A 23,548-nucleotide genomic window follows, 5' to 3' on the forward strand; every position below is an offset into this window, starting at 1 on the left:
CTGACCTCCCCCTCCATCACTGCTTCAAGTACTGACCTCCCCCTCCATCACTGCTTCATATACTGACCTCCCCCTCCGTCACTGCTTCATATACTGACCTCCCCCTCCATCACTGCTTCATATACTGACCTCCCCCTCCATCACTGCTTCAAGTACTGACCTCCCCCTCCATCACTGCTTCATATACTGACCTCCCCCTCCGTCACTGCTTCATATACTGACCTCCCCCTCCGTCACTGCTTCATGTACTGACCTTCCCCTCCGTCACTGCTTCATATACTGACCTCCCCCTCCATCACTGCTTCAAGTACTGACCTCCCCCTCCATCACTGCTTCATATACTGACCTCCCCCTCCGTCACTGCTTCATATACTGACCTCCCCCTCCGTCACTGCTTCATGTACTGACCTTCCCCTCCGTCACTGCTTCATGTACTGACCTCCCCCCTCCGTCACTGCTTCATGTACTGACCTCCCCCTCCGTCACTGCTTCATGTACTGACCTTCCCCTCCGTCACTGCTTCATATACTGACCTCCCCCTCCGTCACTGCTTCATATACTGACCTCCCCCTCCGTCACTGCTTCATGTACTGACCTCCCCCTCCGTCACTGCTTCATGTACTGACCTCCCCCTCCGTCACTGCTTCATGTACTGACCTCCCCCTCCGTCACTGCTTCATGTACTGACCTTCCCCTCCGTCACTGCTTCATGTACTGACCTTCCTCTCTGCCGCCACCATCCAGCCCCTCCTAATATCTCCTCCTTTGGTTTGGCGTCCATTTTTGTCTGATTGCACCTCTGAAGTGCCTTGGGAGGTTTTTCTACATTAAAGGTGCGGTATAAATGCAAGTTGTTATTCAATAAATACATACATTGAATCCTTTATTTGGATCAACAATTGTGTTTTGGTTCTCCTAAACTGTTCGGTAATTTATGTTTATGGGACTTATCATTCAGTGATGGCTATCAACAAGTGAAGTCTGAAGCTGCTTTTATAGTGGTGTCAGTGGAGTGTTTGCGCTGCTGGTTCCTGAAGCACTTGCCTCGTACGTCCAGCAACAACCCCAGTGTACCCCTGGCAGATGACAATGCTGGTGCCTATTTTATTTTTATAGGGTCTCTGAACAGCAGTTTAGCAAACCTGGCTTCAGGAACATGTGGTGCAAATGTTCACCGACACCAGTATAAAAGCAGCTAGTATTAAAGAGCTTATCCTGTGCTCTCCGACTCCTCAGTCTTTGGGGAAAATCAGTGAGTTTACACTGCTGCGAAGATGCTCAGCAGTTTTGCGGTCGAGATAGCTAAGAAATGGGTGAATATTTAAAAGGGTGACTACCAGGCCAAGAAAGAGTTGGCCATCAACACTACATTCAAAATAATGAATGTAACCATCTGATTTCTCTCCCCTTTCTCCCTCCCCCCCCCCCCCCCCCTGCCATCCTCCCCACTCCAAATCTACCAACTCTACAAGACACTACCTCCAATAAGAATCCCAGAGAAAGAATGGGAAATTATGTCATATGAAGCAAAGCAGCTGCTTTTACATTGTGCCTTGTCTCTCTCCCTCTGTCTCCACTTCGGTGCTGATACTGACAACTCCAGAAGCATAGGCCTCTCGCAGCTACCTGCAAGCCCAATCTAAAACCCTCACTATTTGCTAAGACCAGTGGCCAGAATAGCTGCTACAAATGGGTTTCACCAATAGCTGCTTTTAGCAAGTCCCAGCGGATTTGCAATCAGCTTGCAGCTGGCTGCACAAAACCCTCTTGTGTCCGGAACTAGCAGCATTAGTTCAGGTCTTGCACAATATAAACCCAGCTACTGTCTGCGACTATGCCACAGCCTTCCTGCATCCCATGACTCAGTCATTCCAGGCTTCCATATCTACAACAATTAGAAGTGTTATTTGGCTGGGTCATGTAACAGGGTCAAGTTTACTCCCTGAAGACCACGACTGCTAATCAGTCTGTGGGAACTGGAAATCAAATTGTTTAGCCAAGAGGTATCCTTTACAAAAGCTATTCTCTTCAGTTCGAAGCACAGCACACTATATTTAAAACTGTGCTTTTTTTTTATTGGATCATTCTAATGCTAAAATATTGCAGCATTTCGGTCAATAGTCATTTGCTGCTCAGTACTGCAAAAGATGAATGTGGATAACAATGGATGGTGCCTCATTTGTTGATGATTAGAATCATTTGTCTTCAGTAATGATAACACTAGCCACACGGGCACAGGGCACAGAATCAAACAACCATAGACTGTTAGACTCGTAATCCTGCAAGGGTTATTTTACGGAGGAAAATAGTTACAGCACTGTCTCACCTTCCAGTCAAACACATTTATAAAGCCCACTGTGTTGTTTATTCCCTGCATTATTTATCCGGTGAAATTCGTAAATGGGTGCCCACAACAGACTGGAGATGTGTCTGTCTGGTACACCGTTTTCAAGGAGTTATCATTGGTGAAGTGGACAAGATATGATGCGTTGTATAGATTAGTAAATTCATTTGAAGTAAAGCCTCAGTGAACCATAGAAATAAATAACGATTTGACATATACAGGTTTAAGGACTAAAATAAAATGTTTCGTACAGTCTTTTCAATCAACTTTACTAACACAGGAGGAGCACATATACTATCCTCTGGTTCAGTTTAAATTGCATAGAATGTACAGCACAAAAACAGGCCATTCAGCCCAACAGGTCCTTGCCGGTGTTTATGCTCCACACAAGCCTCCTCCGACCCTTCTTTATCTAACCCCGTCAACATATCCTTCTATTACTTTCTCCCTCATGTGTTTATCTAGCTTCCCCTTAAATGCATCTATGCTATTTGCTACTACTACTACTTGTGGTAACAAGTTCCACATTCTAACCACTCTCTGGGTAAAGAAACCCCTCAGATAATGAAGTAGTCTGTGCCGGCATGCAGCAAGACCTGGACAACATCCAGGCTTGGGCTCATAAGTGGCAAGTAACATTTAAGCCAGACAAGTGTCAGGCAATGACCATCTCCAAAAAGAGAGTCTAACCACCTCCCCTTGACATTCAACGGCATTACCATCGCCGAATCCCCCACCATCAACATCCTGGGGGTCACCATTGACCAGAAACTTAACTGGACCAGCCACATAAATTGTGTGGCTACAAGAGCAGGTCAGAGGCTGGGTATTCTGCGGCAAGTGACTCATCTCCTGACTCCCCGAAGCCTTTCCACCATCGACAAGGCACAAGTCAGGAGTGTGATGGAATACTCTCCACTTGCCTGGATGAGTGCAGCTCCAACAACACTCAAGAAGCTCAACACCATCCAGGACAAAGCAGCCCGCTTGATTGGCACCCCATCCACCACCCTAAACATTCACTCCCTTCATCACCAGCGCACCCTGGCTGCAGTGTGTTACCATATTGAGAAATAAGAAAGGATCTAAGACTATAGTGGGAGTTATGTATAGGACCCCTGGCAGCAGCGTGTAACAAAGGCATAGTGGTCTTAATGGGGGACTTTAACCTTCACATAGATTGGGAAAAGCAGACTAGCAACTGTCAGAAAGGTAGTGAATTTCTTGAGTGTGTCCGGGATAGTTTTCTACAGCAGTATATCCTAGAGGCAACTAAGGGGCAAGCCATACTAGATTTAGTAATGAGTAATGAACCAGATTTAGTTAACGGCTTAGCTGTGCGTGAACATCTATCCAATAGTGATCATAACATGATCGAGTTCAATGTAGTGTTTGAAAGGGAAAAAAGTGAATCAGCTGCTAAGATTCTAGACTTGGGCAAGGCCGACTTCAATGGGATGAGACAGAGACTGTCCACAGTAAACTGGGCAAATCTGTTAATGGGTAAAATGACTGATGATCAGTGGGAAATGTTTAAAGAAACATTTAACATGATACAGAATCGGTTTATACCCCTGAGGGGCAAGAACTCTAGTTGTCCATGGCTGTTTTTTTTGGCAAGTAAGGAGGTAAGGGACAGTATAAGACATAAGGAAAGGGCATACAAAAAGGCAAAAAATGGCACAGATCCTGACGAATGGGAAAGATACAAAGATCAACAAAGGGTCACAAAACAGATAGTAAGGGCTACAAAGAGAGTATGAAAAGAAACTTGCAAGGGATATCAAAACCAATACAAAGAACTTTTATAGTTATATTAGGAAAAAGAGGGTGGTCAGGAGGAATGTTGGCCCCTTAAAAACTGAAAGTGGGGATATTGTCATTGACAATGGGGAAATGGCGGACATGTTGAATAATTACTTTGCGTCAGTATTTACAGTAGAAAAAGAGGATAGCACGCCGGAAATCCCAAGAAAACTAATATTGAATCGGGGACAGAGACTCGATGAAATTAACATAAGTAAAGCAACAGTAATGAAGAAAATAATAGCACTAAAGAGTGGCAAATCCCCAGGACCAGATAGTTTCCATCCCAGGGTTTTAAAGGAAGTAGGTGAACACATTGCGGATGCCCTAACTATAATCTTTCAAAGTTCTCTAGTTTCAGGAACTGTCCCTCCAGATTGGAAAATTGCACGTCACTCTGCTTTTTAAGAAAGGAGAGAGAGGGAAACCGGGGAATTATAGACCAGTTAGCCTAACATCTGTTGTGGGGAAAATGCTGGAGTCTATAATTAAGGATAGGGTGACTGAACACCTCGAGAATTTTCAGTTAATCAGAGAGAGCCAGCACGGATTTGTGAAAGGTAGGTCGTGCCTGACAAACCTGATTGAATTTTTTGAAGAGGTGACTAAAGTAGTGGACAGGGGAATGTCAATGGATGTTATTTATGTGGACTTCCAGAAGGCATTTGATAAGGTCCCACATAAGAGACTGTTAGCTAAGATCGAAGCCCATGGAATTGAGGGAAAAGTACGGTCTTGGTTAGGAAGTTGGCTGAGCGAAAGGCGACAGAGAGTAGGGATAATGGGAAGGTACTCACATTGGCAGGATGTGACTGGTGGAGTCCCGCAGGGATCTGTCTTGGGGCCTTAATTATTCACAATATTTATTAACGACTTAGATGAAGGCATAGAAAGTCTCATATCTAAGTTTGCCGATGACACGAAGATTGGTGGCATTGTAAGCAGTGTGGATGAAAACATAAAATTACAAAGGGATATTGATAGATTAGGTGAATGGGCAAAATTGTGGCAAATGGAATTCAATGTAGACAAATGTGAGGTCATCCACTTTGGATCAAAAAAGGATAGAACAGGGTACTTTCTAAATGGTAAAAAGTTAAAAACAGTGGATGTCCAAAGGGACTTAGGGGTTCAGGTACATAGATCATTGAAGTGTCATGAACAGGTGCAGAAAATAATCAAAAAGGCTAATGGAATGCTGGCCTTTATATCTAGAGGACTGGAGTACAAGGGGGCAGAAGTTATGCTGCAGCTATACAAAACCCTGGTTAGACCGCACCTGGAGTACTGTGAGCAGTTCTGGGCACCGCACCTTCGAAAGGACATATTGGCCTTGGAGGGAGTGCAGCGTAGGTTTACTAGAATGATACCCGGACTTCAAGGGTTAAGTTACGAGGAGAGATTACACAAATTGGGGTTGTATTCTCTGGAGTTTCGAAGGTTAAGGGGTGATCTGATTGAAGTTTATAAGATATTAAGGGGAACAGATAGGGTGGATAGAGAGAAACTATTTCTGCTGGTTGGGGATTTTAGGAGTAGGGGGCAGTCTAAAAATTAGAGCCAGACCTTTCAGGAGTGAGATTAGAAAACATTTTTGCACACAAAGGGTTGTCGAAGTTTGGAACTCTCTTCCGCAAACGGCAATTGATACTAGCTCAATTGCTAAATTTAAATGTGAGATAGATAGCTTTTTGGCAACCAAAGATATTAAGGGATATGGGCCAAAGGCAGGTATATGGAGTTAGATCACAGATCAGCCATGATCTTATCAAATGGCAGAGCAGGCACGAGGGGCTGAATGGCCTACTCCTGTTCCTATGTTCCTATCCACAGGATGCACTGCAGCAACTCGCCAAGGCTTCTACGAAAGTAGCTCCCAAACCCGTGACCTCTACCACCTAGAAGGACAAGGGCAGCAGGCACATGGGAACAACAACACCACCTGCACGTTCCCCTCCAAGTCACACACCATCCCTACTTGAAAATATAACGCTGGGTTCTTCATCGTCGCTGGGTCAAAGTCCTGGAACTCCCTACCTAACAGCACTGTGGGAGAACCTTCACCACACTGCCTACAGCGGTTCAAGAAGGCAGCTCACCACCTTCTCAAGGGCAATTATGGATGGGCAATAAATGCTGGCCTTGCCAGCGCTGCCCACATCCCATGAACGAATAATAAAAAAAATTTCTCCTGAATTCCCTATTGGATTTATTAGTCACTGTCTTATATTTATGAAACCTATCTCTAGTCTCCCCTGCAAGTGGAAATATCTTCTCTACGTCTGGTGTAGGGACTAACATATTCGCATGGATAGTATGGTTAACGAATACTTTGCATCTGTCTTCACAAAGGAGAGGGATGATGCAGGGATTGAAGTTAAGGAGGAGGAGTGTGAAATATTGGATGGGATAAACATAGTGAGAGAGGAAATATTAAGGGGATTAGCATCTTTGAAAGTGGATAAATCACCAGGGCCAGATGAAATGTATCCCAGGCTGTTAAAAGAAGCCAGGGAGGAAATAGCGGAGGCTTTAACAATCATTTTCCAAACTTCACTGGATCCAGGCGTAGTGCCGGAGGATTGGAGGACTGCTAACGTTGTACCGTTGTTTAAAAAGGGAGCGAAGGATAGACCGAGTAATTACAGGCCAGTCAGCCTAACCTCGGTGGTGGGCAAATTATTGGAATCAATTCTGAGGGACAGGATAAACTGTCACTTAGAAAGGCACGGACTAATCGAGAACAGTCAGCACGGATTTGTTAAGGGGAGGTTGCGTCTGACTAACTTGATTGAATTTTTCGAGGAGGTGACAAGGAGGATCGATGAGGATAGCACAATTGATGTAGTATACGTGGATTTTAGAAAGGTTTTTGACAAGGTCCCACATGGCAGATTGGCCAAAAAAGTAAAGGCCCATGGGATCCAAGGGAATGTGGCAAATTGGATCCAAAATTGGTTCAGTGGCAGGAAGCAAAGGGTAATGGTCAATGGGTGTTTTTGCGACTGAGGCATAGAATATAAAAGCAGGGATGTTATGCCTGTATAAACTGTATAAAACACTAGTTAGGCCACAGTTTGAGTACTGCGCACAGTTCTAGTCACTACATTACAGGAAGGATGTAATTGCACTAGAGAGGATGTTGCCACAACTGGAGAATTTTAGCTATGATGACAGAGTGGATAGGCTGGGGTTGTTTTCCTTGGAACAGAGGAGGCTGACGGGTGATTTGATTGAGGTGTACAAAATTATGAGGGGCCTCGATAAAGTGGATAGGAAGGACCTATTTCCCTTTGAGGAGGGGTCAATAACCAGGGGGCATAGATTTAAAGTGATTGGTCGAGGGATTAGAGCAGAAATGAGGAAAATTTTTTTTACCCAGAGGGTGCCAGGGGTCTGGAACTCACTGCCTGAGAGGGTGGTAGAGGCAGAAACCCTCAACTCATTTAAAAAAAAATACCTGGATGTGCACCTGAAGAGCCGTGACCTGCAGGGCTACGGACCAAATGCGGGAAAGTGGGATTCGGCTGGGTGGCCCATTTCTCAACCGGCGTGGACACAGTGGGCCGAATGGCCTCCTTCTGTGCCATAAATTTGCTATGATTCTATAAAGGATTGGATAGCTAACAGGAATCAGAGAGTAGACATAAATGGGTCATTTTCAGGTTGGCAAGATGTAAGGAGTGGAGTACAACAGGGATCACTCTAAGGTTGTGAAGAAGACATACGGAATGCTCTCCGTTATTAGCCGAGGTATAGAATACAAAAGCAGGGATGTAATGATGGAACTGTATAAAACGCTGGTAAGGCCAGTGCACTCAGCCTTTTCTTGATATCACGTGGAGTGAATTGAACTGGCTGAAGACTGGCTTCTGTGATGGTGGGGATATCGGGAGGAGGTCAAGATGGATCATCCACTCGACACTTCTGGCTGAAGATGGTTGCAATCGCTTCAGCCTTGTCTTTTGCACTCACGTGCTGGACTCCACCACCATTGAGGGTGGGGATGTTTACAGAGCCGCCTCCTCCCGTTAGTTATTTAATTGTCCACCACCATTCACGACTGGATGTGGCAGGACTGCAGAGCTTTGATCTGATCTGTTGGTTGTGGAATCGCTTAGCTCTGTCTATAGCATGTTGCTTCTGCTGTTTAGCATGCATGTCGTCCTGAGTTGTTGCTTCACTAGGTTGGCACCTCATTTTTTCGGTACGCCTGGTGCTGCTCCTGGCATGCTCTTCTACACTCCTCATTGAGCCTGGGTTGATCCCCTGACTTGTTGGTAAAGGTAGAGTGAGGAATATGCCGGGCCATGAGGTTACAGATTGTGCTGGAATACAATTCTGCTGCTGATGATGGCCCACAGCGCCTCATGGATGCCCAGTTTTGAGCTGCTAGATCTGTTCTGAATCTATCCCATTTAGCACGGTGGTAGTGCCACACAACATGTTGGATGGTGTCCTCAGCGCGAAGACGGGACTTCATCTCCACGAGGACTGTGCGGTGGTCACTCCTACCAATACTGTCATGGACAGATGCATCTGCGACAGGTAGATTGGTGAGGACGAGGTCAAGTAGGTTTTTCCCTCGTTGGTTTGCTCACCACCTGCCCCAGGCCCAGTCTGGCAGCTGTGTCCTTCAGGACTCGGCCAGCTCGGTCAGTAGTGGTGCTACCGAGCCACCCTTGATGATGGACATTGAAGTCCCCACCCAGAGTACATTCTGTATCCTTGCTACCCTCAGTGCTTCCTCCAAGTGGTGCTCAACATGGAGGAGGACTGATTCATCAGCTGAGGGAGGGCGGTAGGTGGTAATCAGCAGGAGGTTTCCTTGCCCATGTTTGGCCTGATGCCATGAGATCCGGGGTCAATGTTGAGGACTTACAGGGTCACTCCCTCCTGACTGTATATCACTGTACCACCACCTCTGGTCAGTCTGTCCTGCTGGTGGGGCAGGACATACCCAGGGATGGTGATGGAAGAGTCTAGGACATTGGCTGACATAAAAGGATATAGAGGCATTTTCTTATTATGACTTTTTTTAGTGAGATTGTACAACTGAGTGGCTTGCTAGGCCATTCAGAATCAACCCCATTGCTGTGGATCTGGACTCACGTATAGGCCAGACCGGGTAAGAACGGCAGGTTTCATTCCCTAAAGGACATTAGTGAACCAGATGGGTTTTTACGACAATGCCACCGTTACTGATACTAGTTTTCTTAAGTCCAGATTTTAAATTCCCCAGCTGCCATGGCGGGATTTGAACTCATGACTCCGGATTATTAGTACAGGCCTCTGGATTACTAGTCTAGTAACATAACCACTATGCTACCGTACCCATCTTATTGAAGCATATACGATCTTGAGGGGACTTGAAGCGGTAGATGCTGAGAGGATGTTTCCTCTTGTGGGAGAGACTAGAACTAGGGGATACAGTTTTAAAATAAGGGATCTCCCATTTAAGACAGGGATGAGGAGAATTTTTTTTTAAGGGTCGTGAATCTGTGGAACTCTCTTCCCCAGAGAGCGGTGGAGGCAGGGTCATTGAATATTTTTAAGGCGGAGTTAGATAGATTCCTGATTAACAAGGGAGTCAAAGGTTATAGTAGATAGACGGGAAAGTAGGGTTGAGGTCACAATCAGATCAGCCATGATCTTATCAAATGGCAGAGCGGGCTCGAGGGGCCGAATGGCCTCCTTCTGCTCTTCATTTGTATGTTCAAAAAAAGTTTGTGTGTACATATGTTCGTATGTCTACCCTATCAAATCCTTTCGTAAGCTTAAACACCTCTGTGAGGTCACCTCTCTGTTTACTCTTAAGAACCCCAGCCTATTCAATCTTTCCTGATAGGTATAACCTCTCAGTTCTGGTATCATCCTAGTTAATCTTTTTTGCACCTTCTCCAATGCCTCTATATCCTTTTTATAATATGGAGACCAGAATTGTTCACAGTACCCCAAGTGTGGTCTAACTAAGGTTCTATACAAGTTTAACTTCCCTGCTTTTCAATTCTATTCCCCTAGAAATGCACCCCAGTGTTTGGTTTGCTTTTTTAATGGCCTTATTAACCAGCGTTGCTACTTTTAGTGATTTGTATATGTGTACTTCCAGATCTCTCCGCTCCTCCACCCCATTTAGACTCTTATTTTCCAAGGAGTATGTGGCCTCCTTATTCTTCCTACCAAAATGTACCACCTCACACTTACATGTATTGAAATTCATTTGCCAATTACATGCCCATTCTGCAAGTTTTTTAATGTCTTCCTCAGTATTAACTATCTCCCCCCCCCCCCCCGCCACCAATTTGGTGTCGTCTGCAAATTTTGCTTCCGATTCCCGAGCTCAAATCGTTTGTGTAAATAGTGAAGAACAGTGGCCCCAGCACCGGTGCTTGTGGAACACCACTTCCCACCTTTAGCCAGTCTGAGCATCTACCTTTAACCCTTACTCTCGGTTTTCTGTTTTGTAGCCAGCTTTCTATCTGTTCTGCTACTTGACCCCTGACTCCACGTGCTCTGACCGTAGTCATGAGTCTACAATACGGTACCTTTATTGAAGGCCTTTTGAAAATCCAAATATATTACATCTACTGCATTACCCTTGTCTACCCTTTCTGTCACTACTACAAAGAATTTGCTAAGGTTGGTCAAACATGACTTTCCCTTTTGAAATCCCTACTGTCTATTCTTTATTATATTTTCAGTTTCTAAATGTTTTTCTATTACATCTTTGAGTAAGGATTCCGTTATCTTTTGTACCACCGACTTTAAGCTAATTGGTTTATAGTTCCCTGGACTTGTTCTATCTCCCTTTTTAAATATAGGAATCACATTAGCTGTCCACCATTCCTCTGGCACTATTCCCTTCTGTAAGGAATTTTTATATATATGTAATAGTGCCTCTGCTATCTTTTCCCTAACTTCTTTTAATATGCTCTGATGCAATCCATCTGGACCAGGGGTTTTATCCTCTCTAAGTTTGACTAGTTTATAAATTATCTCCCCCCTTTCTATGCTAAATGTCTTTATATCTTTTTTGATCTCTTCTTCTAATGTCATGCCCACCTTGTTAGTCTCCCTGGTAAATACTGAGGCAAAGTAATTATTTAATATTTCTGCCATTACCTGTAGTTTATCATCCTTTAATAAGGGATCCTTGTGCCCTTAGTGGCCCTATCACTATTCCGGTTTTTCTTTTGTTATTTATGCGTCTGTAGAATACTTTACTATTTCTATTTCTATTCCTTGATAATTCAATTTTGTAGAACTTGGCACGCTCTGTCCTATAAAAGAGGTATTTAAACTCAAGATCAAGTAAGCATAAAAAAATTATATCAAAATACCAGTGTTTTACTGAATGGGTTTATACGTTGTAATTAAAATAAAATATAACTTGATAATAGGTGTGGAAAACCAATGGCAGTCCATATTTTGTTGAATACGGTTTTGTTTTATTCACACAAAGTTTGACCAGGTATCTTTTTCAAATACAATACCATCCCAGCTACTCTGGGCTCTGTGCCTGTCAGTAGGAGAACTGTTGCAAACCAACACCAGGTTTATCTGTTCCCCTGCCCCATTCACCTCAGCAAGAAGCCTCGCACTAATAGGAGATGAGCAAAGCCACCAACTGAGCCAAGTCTTGTAGCCTCTGGTGGCATTCGTTCCTGGCCCCTGGGTCAGTGTGCTGATTAAATATTTTTACTTCCTTTGAAGTGAACCTCTTTGGCCAGTGGTCTAAAGCCCACTTCGTTACTTATTAACCATCGCCATTGAGGAACATTCCTTGACATGAGTGTTCACACTGGGGAAAATCTTTCAAAATAAGGAATATTTACATAATGCTGAAGATGGAGCCTAACATGAGGATGAAACTTGTTTGTTGCTGATTTTCTTTTACCTTGACTTTATTCTGGCAATATTTTTTTTAATCCAACGGTTTTCTGGCAAATCCTTACCCTAGTAAAATATGGAGGTGTGAAACAGAATACTAACTGCTGGTTGCATCCTTAAAGCATCCCTTCACAAGATGGCTGTCTGGTGCAATCTGCTCAATATTCCAGAAACAACCTAAAAACCGGAATATCCCAAGGCAGTAGCTGGATTTTACCTGCACCTCATTTATAGAAACAAGTAACATGCTAGATAAGTACATGAGGGAGAAAGGAATAGAAAGTTATGCTGATAGGGTTAGATGAAGAGGGAAGGGAGGAGGCTCATGTGGAGCACGAACACCGGCATAGACCAGTTGGGCTGAATGGTCTGTTTCTGGGCTGTACATTCTATGTAAGTGTAAAAGAAAAACAAAATTTGCATTTATACAACGCCTTTCACCGCTGCAGGACGTCCCAAAGCACTTCACAACCAATGAATTACTTTTGAAGCGTAGTCACTTTTGTAGTGTAGGGATGTGGATGTCCCACAAACACCAATGAGTTAAATGACCAATTAAACTGTTTTAGTGTTGTTGGTTGAGGGATAATTATTGGCCAGGATACAGGGAGAATTCCCTCGCTCTTGGAATAGTGCCATGGGATCTTTTACATCCATCTGAGAGGTCAGACAGGGCCTCGGTTTAACGTTTCATCCAAAAGACAGCACTCCTTCAGTACTGCTGTCGGCCTAGATTATGTGCTCAATACTCTGGAGTGGGACTTGAACTGACAATCTTCTTACTCGGAGACAGGCGTGCTGCCCACTGAGCCACAGCTGACATCCCGAAGAGTAGGTTGCAAATGGAAGTGTGCTTTGGACTAACAGTAATGCCCCAGAATCCAACGAGCATCTAAAAGCACATTGAAGCTGCCAAATACCTACTGGCCAGTGTGTCTGACTCCTTTAGCTGTTGGATACATGTATGTAGCCAGGTCACACTCAGCACACACAGTGAACATTTCAACTCCTTTCAAAACTTGGATGCTGGTGTGCAGATTTAATGTTGGGTGTAATTTGGCTAGTGTCAGTGAGGGGACGGTGTTTAATGCATTTCATTCAAGCTGCAAAGTAAGGGCAGCAAAAATAATGCGGCAAACGTCATACTAGCACTGGTCAAGTGGGTGTGTTACTGTGCTGCAAATGTGCACACTTGGAATTCAGAGCATACTGTTTAATTTTATTCTTGCTGCTTGGAACATTAACGGTCAGCTAACACTTCATAGGTGCATTAAAGAATGAGGGTAGGGTATTGTGCTCATATAGTCAAGATCAAATGTGACCTTTAGTAGATAAGTGTTGTAAGATTATGTTTGATTATTTTCCCCCCTACTGCGGTTGATAATTTTGAAGCTACCAATGTCAGTCCCCATTTTTTGCATCTATTCTGCCATCTTTGGCTCAATCACTCCCCCCAGCCCAATGCCAGGCAGTGTTTGGCCGCTGGGGACAGGAAAGTAACTTGATTCGAGACCTCTGTGTTTTGAAGATGTATTAGATCAGGGTAATTTTCCATCAGTAAATCTTCCTCTCTCCTCTGCTTCCACCTCCCTCCCTACAAAATGGCATGGCTGATATTGAGAACTCCCCTACAGGTAGTTGTGGGTGTTATAATGTGTCTTAACACATTGTGCCAGCACTGCTTATTTTTAATGATGTTTAATGTTGTTGTAATAATTAGACTCTTTCTGTATCAAAGGCACTTTCATCATTAGAATCCCCATCCATTGCCTTTATTTCATTGTGACCTGTAACAATTATCACTGTTCATTCCTTTTGGCAGTGACGATTAATTGGGTTTATTGGAATGAAATGTAGTGTTTCTTTTAAAATACAATAATTTCCAAATGAAACTCTCTTGTGCAGGCACTCAGGCATGAGCTGATGGATAAGGAAGAGACAATCTTAAACACACTGGATTCGGCTCGATTATTCCTTGCAGATCAGCCCATAGAGGGGCCTGAGGAACCTCGGCGCCATCTCCATGTTAAAACAGGTCAGTGGACCAGTTTGCTAAAAAACACTCGGCCCTTCATTCCATTACATTGATTGAAAATAAACTGATGCCAAGCTATAGAGTGAAGAGTAATGCATGGGCTCAAATCCACTTAGGATTGTTGTAAAAACTCCTGTTACAGTTAGTGACCCAACTGCTGAATAAAAGATTCTGTTACATTCATGAGTTAGAATTGTCACATTCAGTGTTGTGGAGAATTGTTCTGCTTACTCAGTGACTCCAGTAACTTTAGATTTCCAGTAATCCATATAAGAGGATCTTGAAATCTGCTTTTGCATTTTATCTTAATGAATAGTTTTGTCTTCTGAATCATAGAAAATTTACGGCACAGAAGGGGGCCATTCGGCCCATCGTGTTCGCGCTGGCTGAGAAACGAGACACCCAGCCTAATCCCACTTTCCCGCATTTGGTCCGTAGCCCTGCAGGTCACGGCTCTTCAGGTGCGCATCCAGGTGCTTTTTAAATGAGTTGATGGTTTTTGCCTGTACCACCCTCTCAGGCAGTGAGTTCCAGACCCCCACCACCCTCTGGGTGAAAAGTTTTTCCTCGTTTCCGCTCTAATCCTTCCACTAATCACTTTAAATCTATGCCCCCTGGTTATTGACCCCTCCGCTAAGGGAAATAAGTACTTCCTGTCCACTCCATTTAGGCCCCTCATAATTTTGTACACCTCAATCAAATCACCCGCCGGCCTCCTCTGATCCAAGGAAAACAATCTGTCATCATAGCTAAAATTCTCCAGAACTGGCAACATCCTCATAAATCTCCTCTGTACCCTCTCTAGTGCAATTACATCCTTCCTGTAATGTGGTGACTGGAACTGTACACAGTACTCAAGCTGTGGCCTAACTAGTGTTTTATACAGTTCCAGCATAACATCCCTGCTTTTATATTCTATGCCTCAGCTAATAAAGGAAAGCATTCCATATGCCTTCTTAACCATCTTATCTACCTGTCCTGCTACCTTCAGGGATCTGTGGACATGCATTCCAAGATCCTTCACTTCCTCTACACCTCTCAGTATCCTCCCATTTATTGTGTATTCCCTTGCCTTGTTTGCTCTCCCCAAATGCATTACCTCACACTTCTCCGGATTGAACTCCATCTGCCACTTTTCTGCCCATCTGACCAATCCATTGATATCTTCCTGCAGTCTACAGTTTTCCTCCTCACTATCAACCACACGGCCTATCTTTGTGTCATCCGCAAATTTCTTAATCATGCCCCCTACATTTAAGTCCAAATCATTAATGTATACCACAAAAAGCAAAGGACCGAGTACCGAGCCCTGTGGAACCCCACTGGAAACAGCCTTCCGGTCGCAAAAACACCCATTGACCATTACCCTTTGCTTCCTGCCACTGAGCCAATTTTGGATCCAATTTGCCACTTTCCCTTGGATCCCATGGGCCTTTACTTTTTGACCAATCTGCCACGTGGAACCTTGTTAAAAGCCTTGCTAAAATCCATATAGACTACATCAATTGCGTTACCCTCATCGATCCTCCTTGTCACCTCCTCGAAAAATTCAATCAAGTTAGTCAGAAACAACCTCCCCTTAACAAATCCGTGCTGACTGTCCTTGATTAGTCCGTGCCTTTCTAAGTGACAGTTTATCCTGTCCCTCAGAATTGATTCCAATAATTTGCCCACCACCGAGGTTAGGCTGACTGGCCTGTAATTACTCGGTCTATCCTTCACTCCCTTTTTAAAACAACGGTACAACGTTAGCAGTCCTCCAACCCTGCGGCACTATGCCTATATCCATAGAAGTTTGGAAAATGATTGTTAAAGCCTCCGCTATTTCCTCCCTTGCTTATTTTAACAGCTTGGGATACATTTCATCCATCCCTGGTGATTTAACCACTTTCAAAGATGCTAATCCCCTTAATACTTCCTCTCTCACTATGTTTATCCCATCCAATATTTCACACTCCTCCTCCTTAACTTCAATCCCTGCATCATCCCTCTCCATTGTGAAGACAGATGCAAATTATTCTTTAAGAACCATACTCACATCTTCCGCCTCCACACACAGTTTACCTTTTTGGTCTCTAATAGGCCCTACTCTTTCCTTAGTTATCCTCTTTCTCTTAATATATTTATGAAACATCTCTGGGTTTTCTTTGATTTTTACCTGCTAATATTTTTTCATGCCCTCTCATTGCTTTCCTAATTTCCTTTTTAACTTCACCCCTGCACTTTGTATACTCCTCTAAGCTTTCCACAGTATTGAGTTCCCGGTGTCTATCATAGGCTTTCTTTTTCTGCCTTATCTTACCCTGAATGTTTCTTGACATCCAGGGGGCTCTAGATTTGGCAGCCCCTCCCTTTTTCTTTGTGGGAACATGTTTACCCTGAACCCCTTGAATCACCCCTTTGAATGTCTCCCACTGCTCTGACACTGATTTACCTTCAAGTAGCTGTTTCCAGTTTAGTAAAATTGAAAACTTTAATTCCTGCTCTGTCTTTGTCCTTTTCCATAACTATGCTAAAACTAACTATTATAAGTGTGGTGGTATTAATTACTACATTCAGAGACTGAAAAGAAAGATAGGACACTATATAAATGCATATCACATTTTAGAGATGTATTCATGTGTTTTATTTGCAGAGGACAGTTTCTTGGGAGCCACCAGATGTCCCTAAGCCCTCAAAAAGTGACCACTTAATGCGAGTCTAGATAGTGAGTCTAGGCAGACGGACTGACCACAGGGGGAGGGGGAGAGTTGCAACCGAATCCCATTCTGTCCTGATTTGACAGCTATACAGTGCTATCCAGCAGCAGTCCCTCAATAACCTCAACTGACATAGTTTGCCCCCCTTCCTAAACCAGAATGCTGAGCTCCCATATCACTGCCCTGGATGAAATCAGCTAACTTAGTACAATTGTAAACAATTTTACAACACCAAGTTATAGTCCAGCAATTTTATTTTAAATTCACAAGCTTTCGGAGGCTTCCTCCTTCCTCAGGTGAACGTTGTTGGAACCTGAGGAAGGAGGAAGCCTCCGAAAGCTTGTGAATTTAAAATAAAATTGCTGGACTATAACTTGGTGTTGTAAAATTGTTTACAATTGTCAACCCCAGTCCATCACCGGCATCTCCACAACTTAGTACAAAACATGGAATGAACCATTTCTCAACCAATCCCCTTTTCTGATCTTTGGGCCATCCTGGTTACCATTTTAAATTTATGTGAGCATGTATATTTTTTAATAATCCTTTGCTTCTATATTGAGTGTCAGCTTGGCTCAGTTGGTAGCACTGCCCTATCTGAGCCAGAAGGTCATGAGTTCAAGCCCCACTTGAGCACATAATCTAGGTTGACACTTCAGTATTGAGGGAGTGCTGCATTGTTAGAGGTGCCATCTTTCTAGTAAGATGTTAAACCGAGGCCCTGTTGGTTCAGGTAGACATTGAAGATCCCATGGTACTATTTGAAGAAGAGCAGAGGCGTTCTCCCAGTTTCCTGTCCAAAATTATTCCTCAACTAACACCACTGGTTTTATTGGCCATTTTGTCGTCTTGTTGTTTGTGGGATCTTGTGTGCAAATTGGCTGCTGTATTTGCATACATAAGTGACTACACTTCCAAAATATAATCGATTAAATGTAAAGCGTTTGGGACATCTTAAGGACATGGTAATGTGCTTTATAAATGTAGGTTCATCATCTTCTCTAGCAGCCTGATGTTTCTTAAGTGGAACTGTTCCATAGGAAACAGTACACGGTACATTTATTACAAGCTGTGTAGCTGGTGCGCAGTCATATTTCTTAAACAGACTAATTGATGACTGCATTTTCACGTTAATGAGTTTCTAAGTCAGCAATACCTGATTCAAGCTGTAGTTCCAGCACCAGCGTGGGATCTGCACTGTAAGGAACGTTGTCCTCTTTGTATGTTTACTTACCATCATGAGGGCATACTTATCGCAAGTGGATGAATTTAGCATTCCAGGCATGATCTAGAGAAGGTTCCTTATGTGTTCAATTGAACATCTGTAGGCCTTTCTGTTTTGCTGAGTTTTTACATATCAGAGATTAATGTGGCCGTGTCAATTAAGTGACCACCTCAGTCTTTGATGCTTGGGCTATTAATTGCTCTGGGTAAAAAATGTCCTTTTAGTTGGTTTTCAGCCATCGTAAGACTTTTTTTTGGAAGTTATTTCTCATCCAAACTAGACAATGGGAACGAGGAGCAAGATAAAGAAAGAATAAAAATTTAGAAAAAGTGTAGGTAAAAAGACTAGTTAGGAAAAAAATGCAATAGTAAAGTCAATGGGGAAAATAAAACCAAAGGAATGGAAAAGATTGGATGAGGAAAAGAGAGACAGAATGAGCAGAAGTGTATAAATTTATTTATATAATCTATTCAGTCTTTTATATGCATCCACTTCCTTATTACTTCTGCTGTCATTCTATTACATGACTGGCTGTCATGCTTTTCTGCCATGATTAAACTTAACTAGAAGGGAACGAAATTGCATTTATATATTCCTTTCACATCCTCAAGTCATCCCAAAGTACTTCACAGCCAATAATGTACTTGTGAAGTGTAGTCAGTGTTGTAATTTGGCAAACACAGCAGCCAGTTTGTGCACAATAATGAGATAATGACCAGGTAATCTGTTTGGTGATGTTGGTTGAGAGATAAATGTTGGTTGGACAGTGGGAAGATTTTCTGCTGTTCTTTGATTAGTGCCATGGGATCTTTTGCGTCCACCTGAGCAGGCAGAGAGGGCCTGTTTAACATCTCATCCCAAAGATGGCGCCTCTGATGTTGCCCTATCAATCTTCCTCTGCTTCCTTAGCTTAAAAAAAAGATAAAATTAACCACATAGTTTAACTAACTTTTAATAGTAATCAAGGCCACTGATGTATAGTTTCTACACAAATATGCACGTAGTTACAAAGTTCAACCCTAAAACTATCGCTAAACTCCTACAATAAAATGCAGTTTGACTCATTGTATGTCAGTGATCTTGATAATCTACTGTAAGTTACAAAGCATAAAACAACATATTCTTTAACTCACCATTTTGGGCCTAGTATGAATCCATCACACTCAGGTTTTGCACTTTATTACAGATGCAAAACAGTAGTAAGTCATTTAATGCAAGGTCCTTCTGAACTTATAGAATCATAGAATCATAGAAGTTACAACATGGAAACAGGCCCTTCGGCCCAACATGTCCATGTCGCCCAGTTTATACCACTAAGCTAGTCCCAATTGCCTGCACTTGGCCCATATCCCTCGATACCCATCTTACCCATGTAACTGTCCAAATGCTTTTTAAAAGACAAAATTGTACCCGCCTCTACGACTGCCTCTGGCAGCTCGTTCCAGACACTCACCACCCTTTGAGTGAAAAAATTGCCCCTCTGGACCCTTTTGTATCTCTCCCCTCTCACCTTAAATCTGTGCCCCCTCGTTATAGACTCCCCTACCTTTGGGAAAAGATTTTGACTATCGACCTTATCTATGCCCCTCATTATTTTATAGACTTCTATAAGATCACCCCTAAACCTCCTACTCTCCAGGGAAAAAAGTCCCAGTCTGTCTAACCTCTCCCTGTAAGTCAAACCATCAAGTCCCGGTAGCATCCTAGTAAATCTTTTCTGCACTCTTTCTAGTTTAATAATATCCTTTCTATAATAGGGTGACCAGAACTGTACACAGTACTCCAAGTGTGGCCTCACCAATGCCCTGTACAACTTCAACAACACATCCCAACTCCTGCATTCAATGTTCTGACCAATGAAACCAAGCATGCCGAATGCCTTCTTCACCACCCTATCCACCTGTGACTCCACTTTCAAGGAGCTATGAATCTGTACTCCCAGATCTCTTTGTTCTATAACTCTCCCCAACGCCCTACCATTAACGGAGTAGGTCCTGGCCCGATTCGATCTACCAAAATGCATCACCTCACATTTATCTAAATTAAACTCCATCTGCCATTCATCGGCCCACTGGCCCAATTTATCAAGATCCCGTTGCAATCCTAGATAACCTTCTTCACTGTCCACAATGCCACCAATCTTGGTGTCATCTGCAAACTTACTAACCATGCCTCCTAAATTCTCATCCAAATCATTAATATAAATAACAAATAACAGCGGACCCAGCACCGATCCCTGAGGCACACCGCTGGACACAGGCATCCAGTTTGAAAAACAACCCTCTACAACCACCCTCTGTCTTCTGTCGTCAAGCCAATTTACATGCATCTATTGTTAACCTCAGTAAGTGACCTTAAACTTACAAGTAGCAATTGTTGCCTAGATTTGCCTCTTTAAGCCACTTTTTTGACAGAGAATATTTGACCAGTAGCCTTAAAGGGACAGGGGCCAGACTAAAAACAAAGCTCCATATTGCTCATGAACACAGACTACCCATGAGCAATGCCACGGAATCTCTACCAGTTTTTAATTAAAATTGTATTTTGTTTGTTTTAGTTTGTACCGAGTTAATAGTTCAGTAATAAAGCGTCTCCTGATATTTGAATAGCTGTGACTTTGTAATTGGCTTATTTCCATGAACTGAAGTTACAAAACCAACTGGCTGAGAGAAACTGTTTTCCCTGCACTTGCTGGCTGGAAAAAGGGCCTTTTACGTTATAAACTGAGAGTTGGTCTCGGGGCAATGATTTCCTAAATTTACCCACAGGTCCATCTGTAAACTGGGGGCAAAGAACATTCCAAGGAATATGCAGATGATTAATTGGCCACTGCACATGCTCCATGTTATCGCATCATGGTTTCATTATGTGGTGGGGGCGGAGACTTGCTTCAAACTGGCACCAACATAAGAACATAAGAAATAGGAGCAGGAGTAGGCCAATCGGCCCCTCGAGCCAGCTCCGCCATTCAATAAGATCATGGCTGATCTGACCCTAACCTCAAATTTAAATTCATGTCCAATTTCCTGCCTGCTCCCCGTAACCCCTAATCCCCTTTACTTCTAGGAAACTGTCTATTTCTGTTTTAAATTTATTTAATGATGTAGCTGCCACAGCTTCCTGGGGCAGCAAATTCCACAGACAACGCTTTTACTGGTCACTGTTAGACGTAGTGGGTGCTAAGACTGAGGAAAAGACAAATCTTACTGGGCCACTAATCCAACAAAACAGAGCAGTTTCACCTTCATCTGGCCACTGGCTGAGAGAAAACTGGTCTACAGGAGCCACAGAAGTTTATAGGACAGAAAGAAGCCATTCGCCCCATTCTGTCAGTGCTGCCTCTTTGCTAGAGCAATCCAAAGCGAATCCCACTGCCCCATTCTCTCCCCGTGGTCCCATATTGAACCATAAACGTTTACAGCGCAGACGGAGACTACCCAGCCATCGTGTCTGTGCAGGGAACCGAGGGATAATGCAAGAGCAACTCATGGGTTAAAATGCTTTTAGTCCCAAAAACTTCAGAACTGATTATGGGATTGTCTTTGCAAGAGGTTTTTGATTGCACATCTGATAAAATATTCATTAAATGTTGGAAATACGTTGCAATTTTTTTGGAGTAAGGGTTATTAAAATGAACATATTGGAGATAATATGAATGTACGAGAAGAAAACCATTTGCTTGAAGTATTTTGGAACTGTCGTAGTTGAATCTAGCCATTTTAATATTTCAGCTGTCATCTATTTCTTGTTTTTATTATTTTTATATAGCAGGCTTTCATTATGGTGCCAATTGTGCGAGGCATTGCATTTATTTGCAATACTGATGGAATGGTCCCTTTCAGTTACTGAAACTCCGGTGACAATTCTTAAATCCTGAGCCCAATTCTGTAGTTTCATCTTTCATATTCAATTCTGTAGGGACACACAAACAACGTACTGCATAAATAGCTTTTATTTTACTTTATTTATGTCAGTGCAGATTTTCCCTATTTGTAAACCAGCATTCTAGAGTTGAGAGGTTCTAATTCTGACTGCAGCTTGCACAAGTACCTTTACAATGCCATTCTTGCCATGTCATTTGTTGGGTATTTGACTCTGTTTCTGCACAGTCCTCAGCCAATCCCTTGGGCCCTGAGCTTGGTGGATGTCTCAGCATCACTATGACAACCAGCCCAAAGAATGCAACTCCTGGTAGGGTCAGAGACAAGTAATTAACCCAAACTGGTCCAGAATGTGTAAATGCCTCTGCTGTAGTCAGACCAAACACTCAGGTACTTCGTGTGGATATTTTTCTCTTTCACTTTTCATAATTAGCAGAGCACTATATTTGAAGGCAGTTGGAATATTTCAGGCACCACTTGGGAAATACCACTTGCGCTAACCATAGAATTTTTTCCCAGATTGTTTGTATAATGCAGTAAAAAAAAAAGCTGTGTATCAGAAATAAAGAACAGGAAATATTGGAAACAGGCAGTGGATTATTTAGCATCTGACAGAGAAAAAGGTGAACCTTCAGATTCTGGTGAAAGATTCCATCTTTGTCTTCCAGATGCTCATCGACCTGTTTTCATCGCATATGTCATTATGTTTCCATGGAAACTGTGCCATAAATTATTGTTGATCCTTCCCCCACACAGAGGTTTCAAGAATTTCCGATTTAAGGCAACTTGGGAGAATGGGTCAATACAATTGGCACTCACTTTCTAATAATCTCAAATATGTTACCTCACCTGCAATGTCTATTCTTCCTCTAATAGAGAAGTCATATAAAATGTATTTTTGGACCATGTGCCCCACAATAGTGTCTGAAATTTATTGCTGTTTGTGACATTTTCTGTGTAGCAGCAGAGGTGTGAATTTGACACATTTCTGTATTCCCACATATAAAAGTTGTTTGAAATGCTTACAGTGCCATTTGCTCCCTTTATTGGTATTTGAATCATTACTGAAGCATTGAACATGAACATATCAAATATAATTGGGTAAACACTATGAGGCCAATCAGTCTCTGTGCACACAGCACTGCAAGATTAATTGACAATGAAGGATTATGTACGTGCTTCAAATGAATAGATTTGAAATAGAAGTTTCATAAACTGTCTGGAACGGTCTGCCCCCTTGGCCTAATTGGGTGAGTGGCCTAGGGAAATCTTTACAGGGGAAATTAGGAGGATTTCATATCCTAATTTAATAATTTCACTTGCAACTCCTGAAAGGTAAAAGTTGGTCTGTGCTGCATATTTGCTCCATAATCACTGTGAAAGCAAGCTCTGAAAGGCTTTTTCAAATATTTATGTTGAGTATTGTACCCCTTTATTCACTCTAATCCTTTTCTATTATTTTTACTTCTCTTTAGTAGTCACAAATTGTTAATATCTAATGAATTTTGTTATTCTTTGTATTAATCCTTTCTGCCCCCCCAAATGGAGGAAAAACTGGCACTGCCCATCACACCACCTATTGGCTAATCATGGTGCTTGTCATTGATGTGACTGTGACAAAACCTTCAGTCCCATACTGCCCTACCTCACTCCTGGAGAAGGTGGCAG

The 23,548-nt window shown here is 42.8% G+C and overlaps 1 protein-coding gene across 1 annotated transcript in view; it reads left to right on the top strand.

Moving 5' to 3' along the window:
• Positions 1-23,548, top strand: part of utrn (utrophin) — a 664,298-nt gene that overhangs the window by 452,740 nt on the left and 188,010 nt on the right. The window contains exon 57 of the mRNA XM_067989572.1: positions 13,946-14,075. Within this exon, the coding sequence (XP_067845673.1) occupies positions 13,946-14,075 (130 nt within the window). The remainder of the gene's footprint in view (positions 1-13,945; positions 14,076-23,548) is intronic.

This window comes from Heptranchias perlo, chromosome 8, assembly GCF_035084215.1.
Source record: "Heptranchias perlo isolate sHepPer1 chromosome 8, sHepPer1.hap1, whole genome shotgun sequence".
NCBI classification, from domain to species: domain Eukaryota; kingdom Metazoa; phylum Chordata; class Chondrichthyes; order Hexanchiformes; family Hexanchidae; genus Heptranchias; species Heptranchias perlo.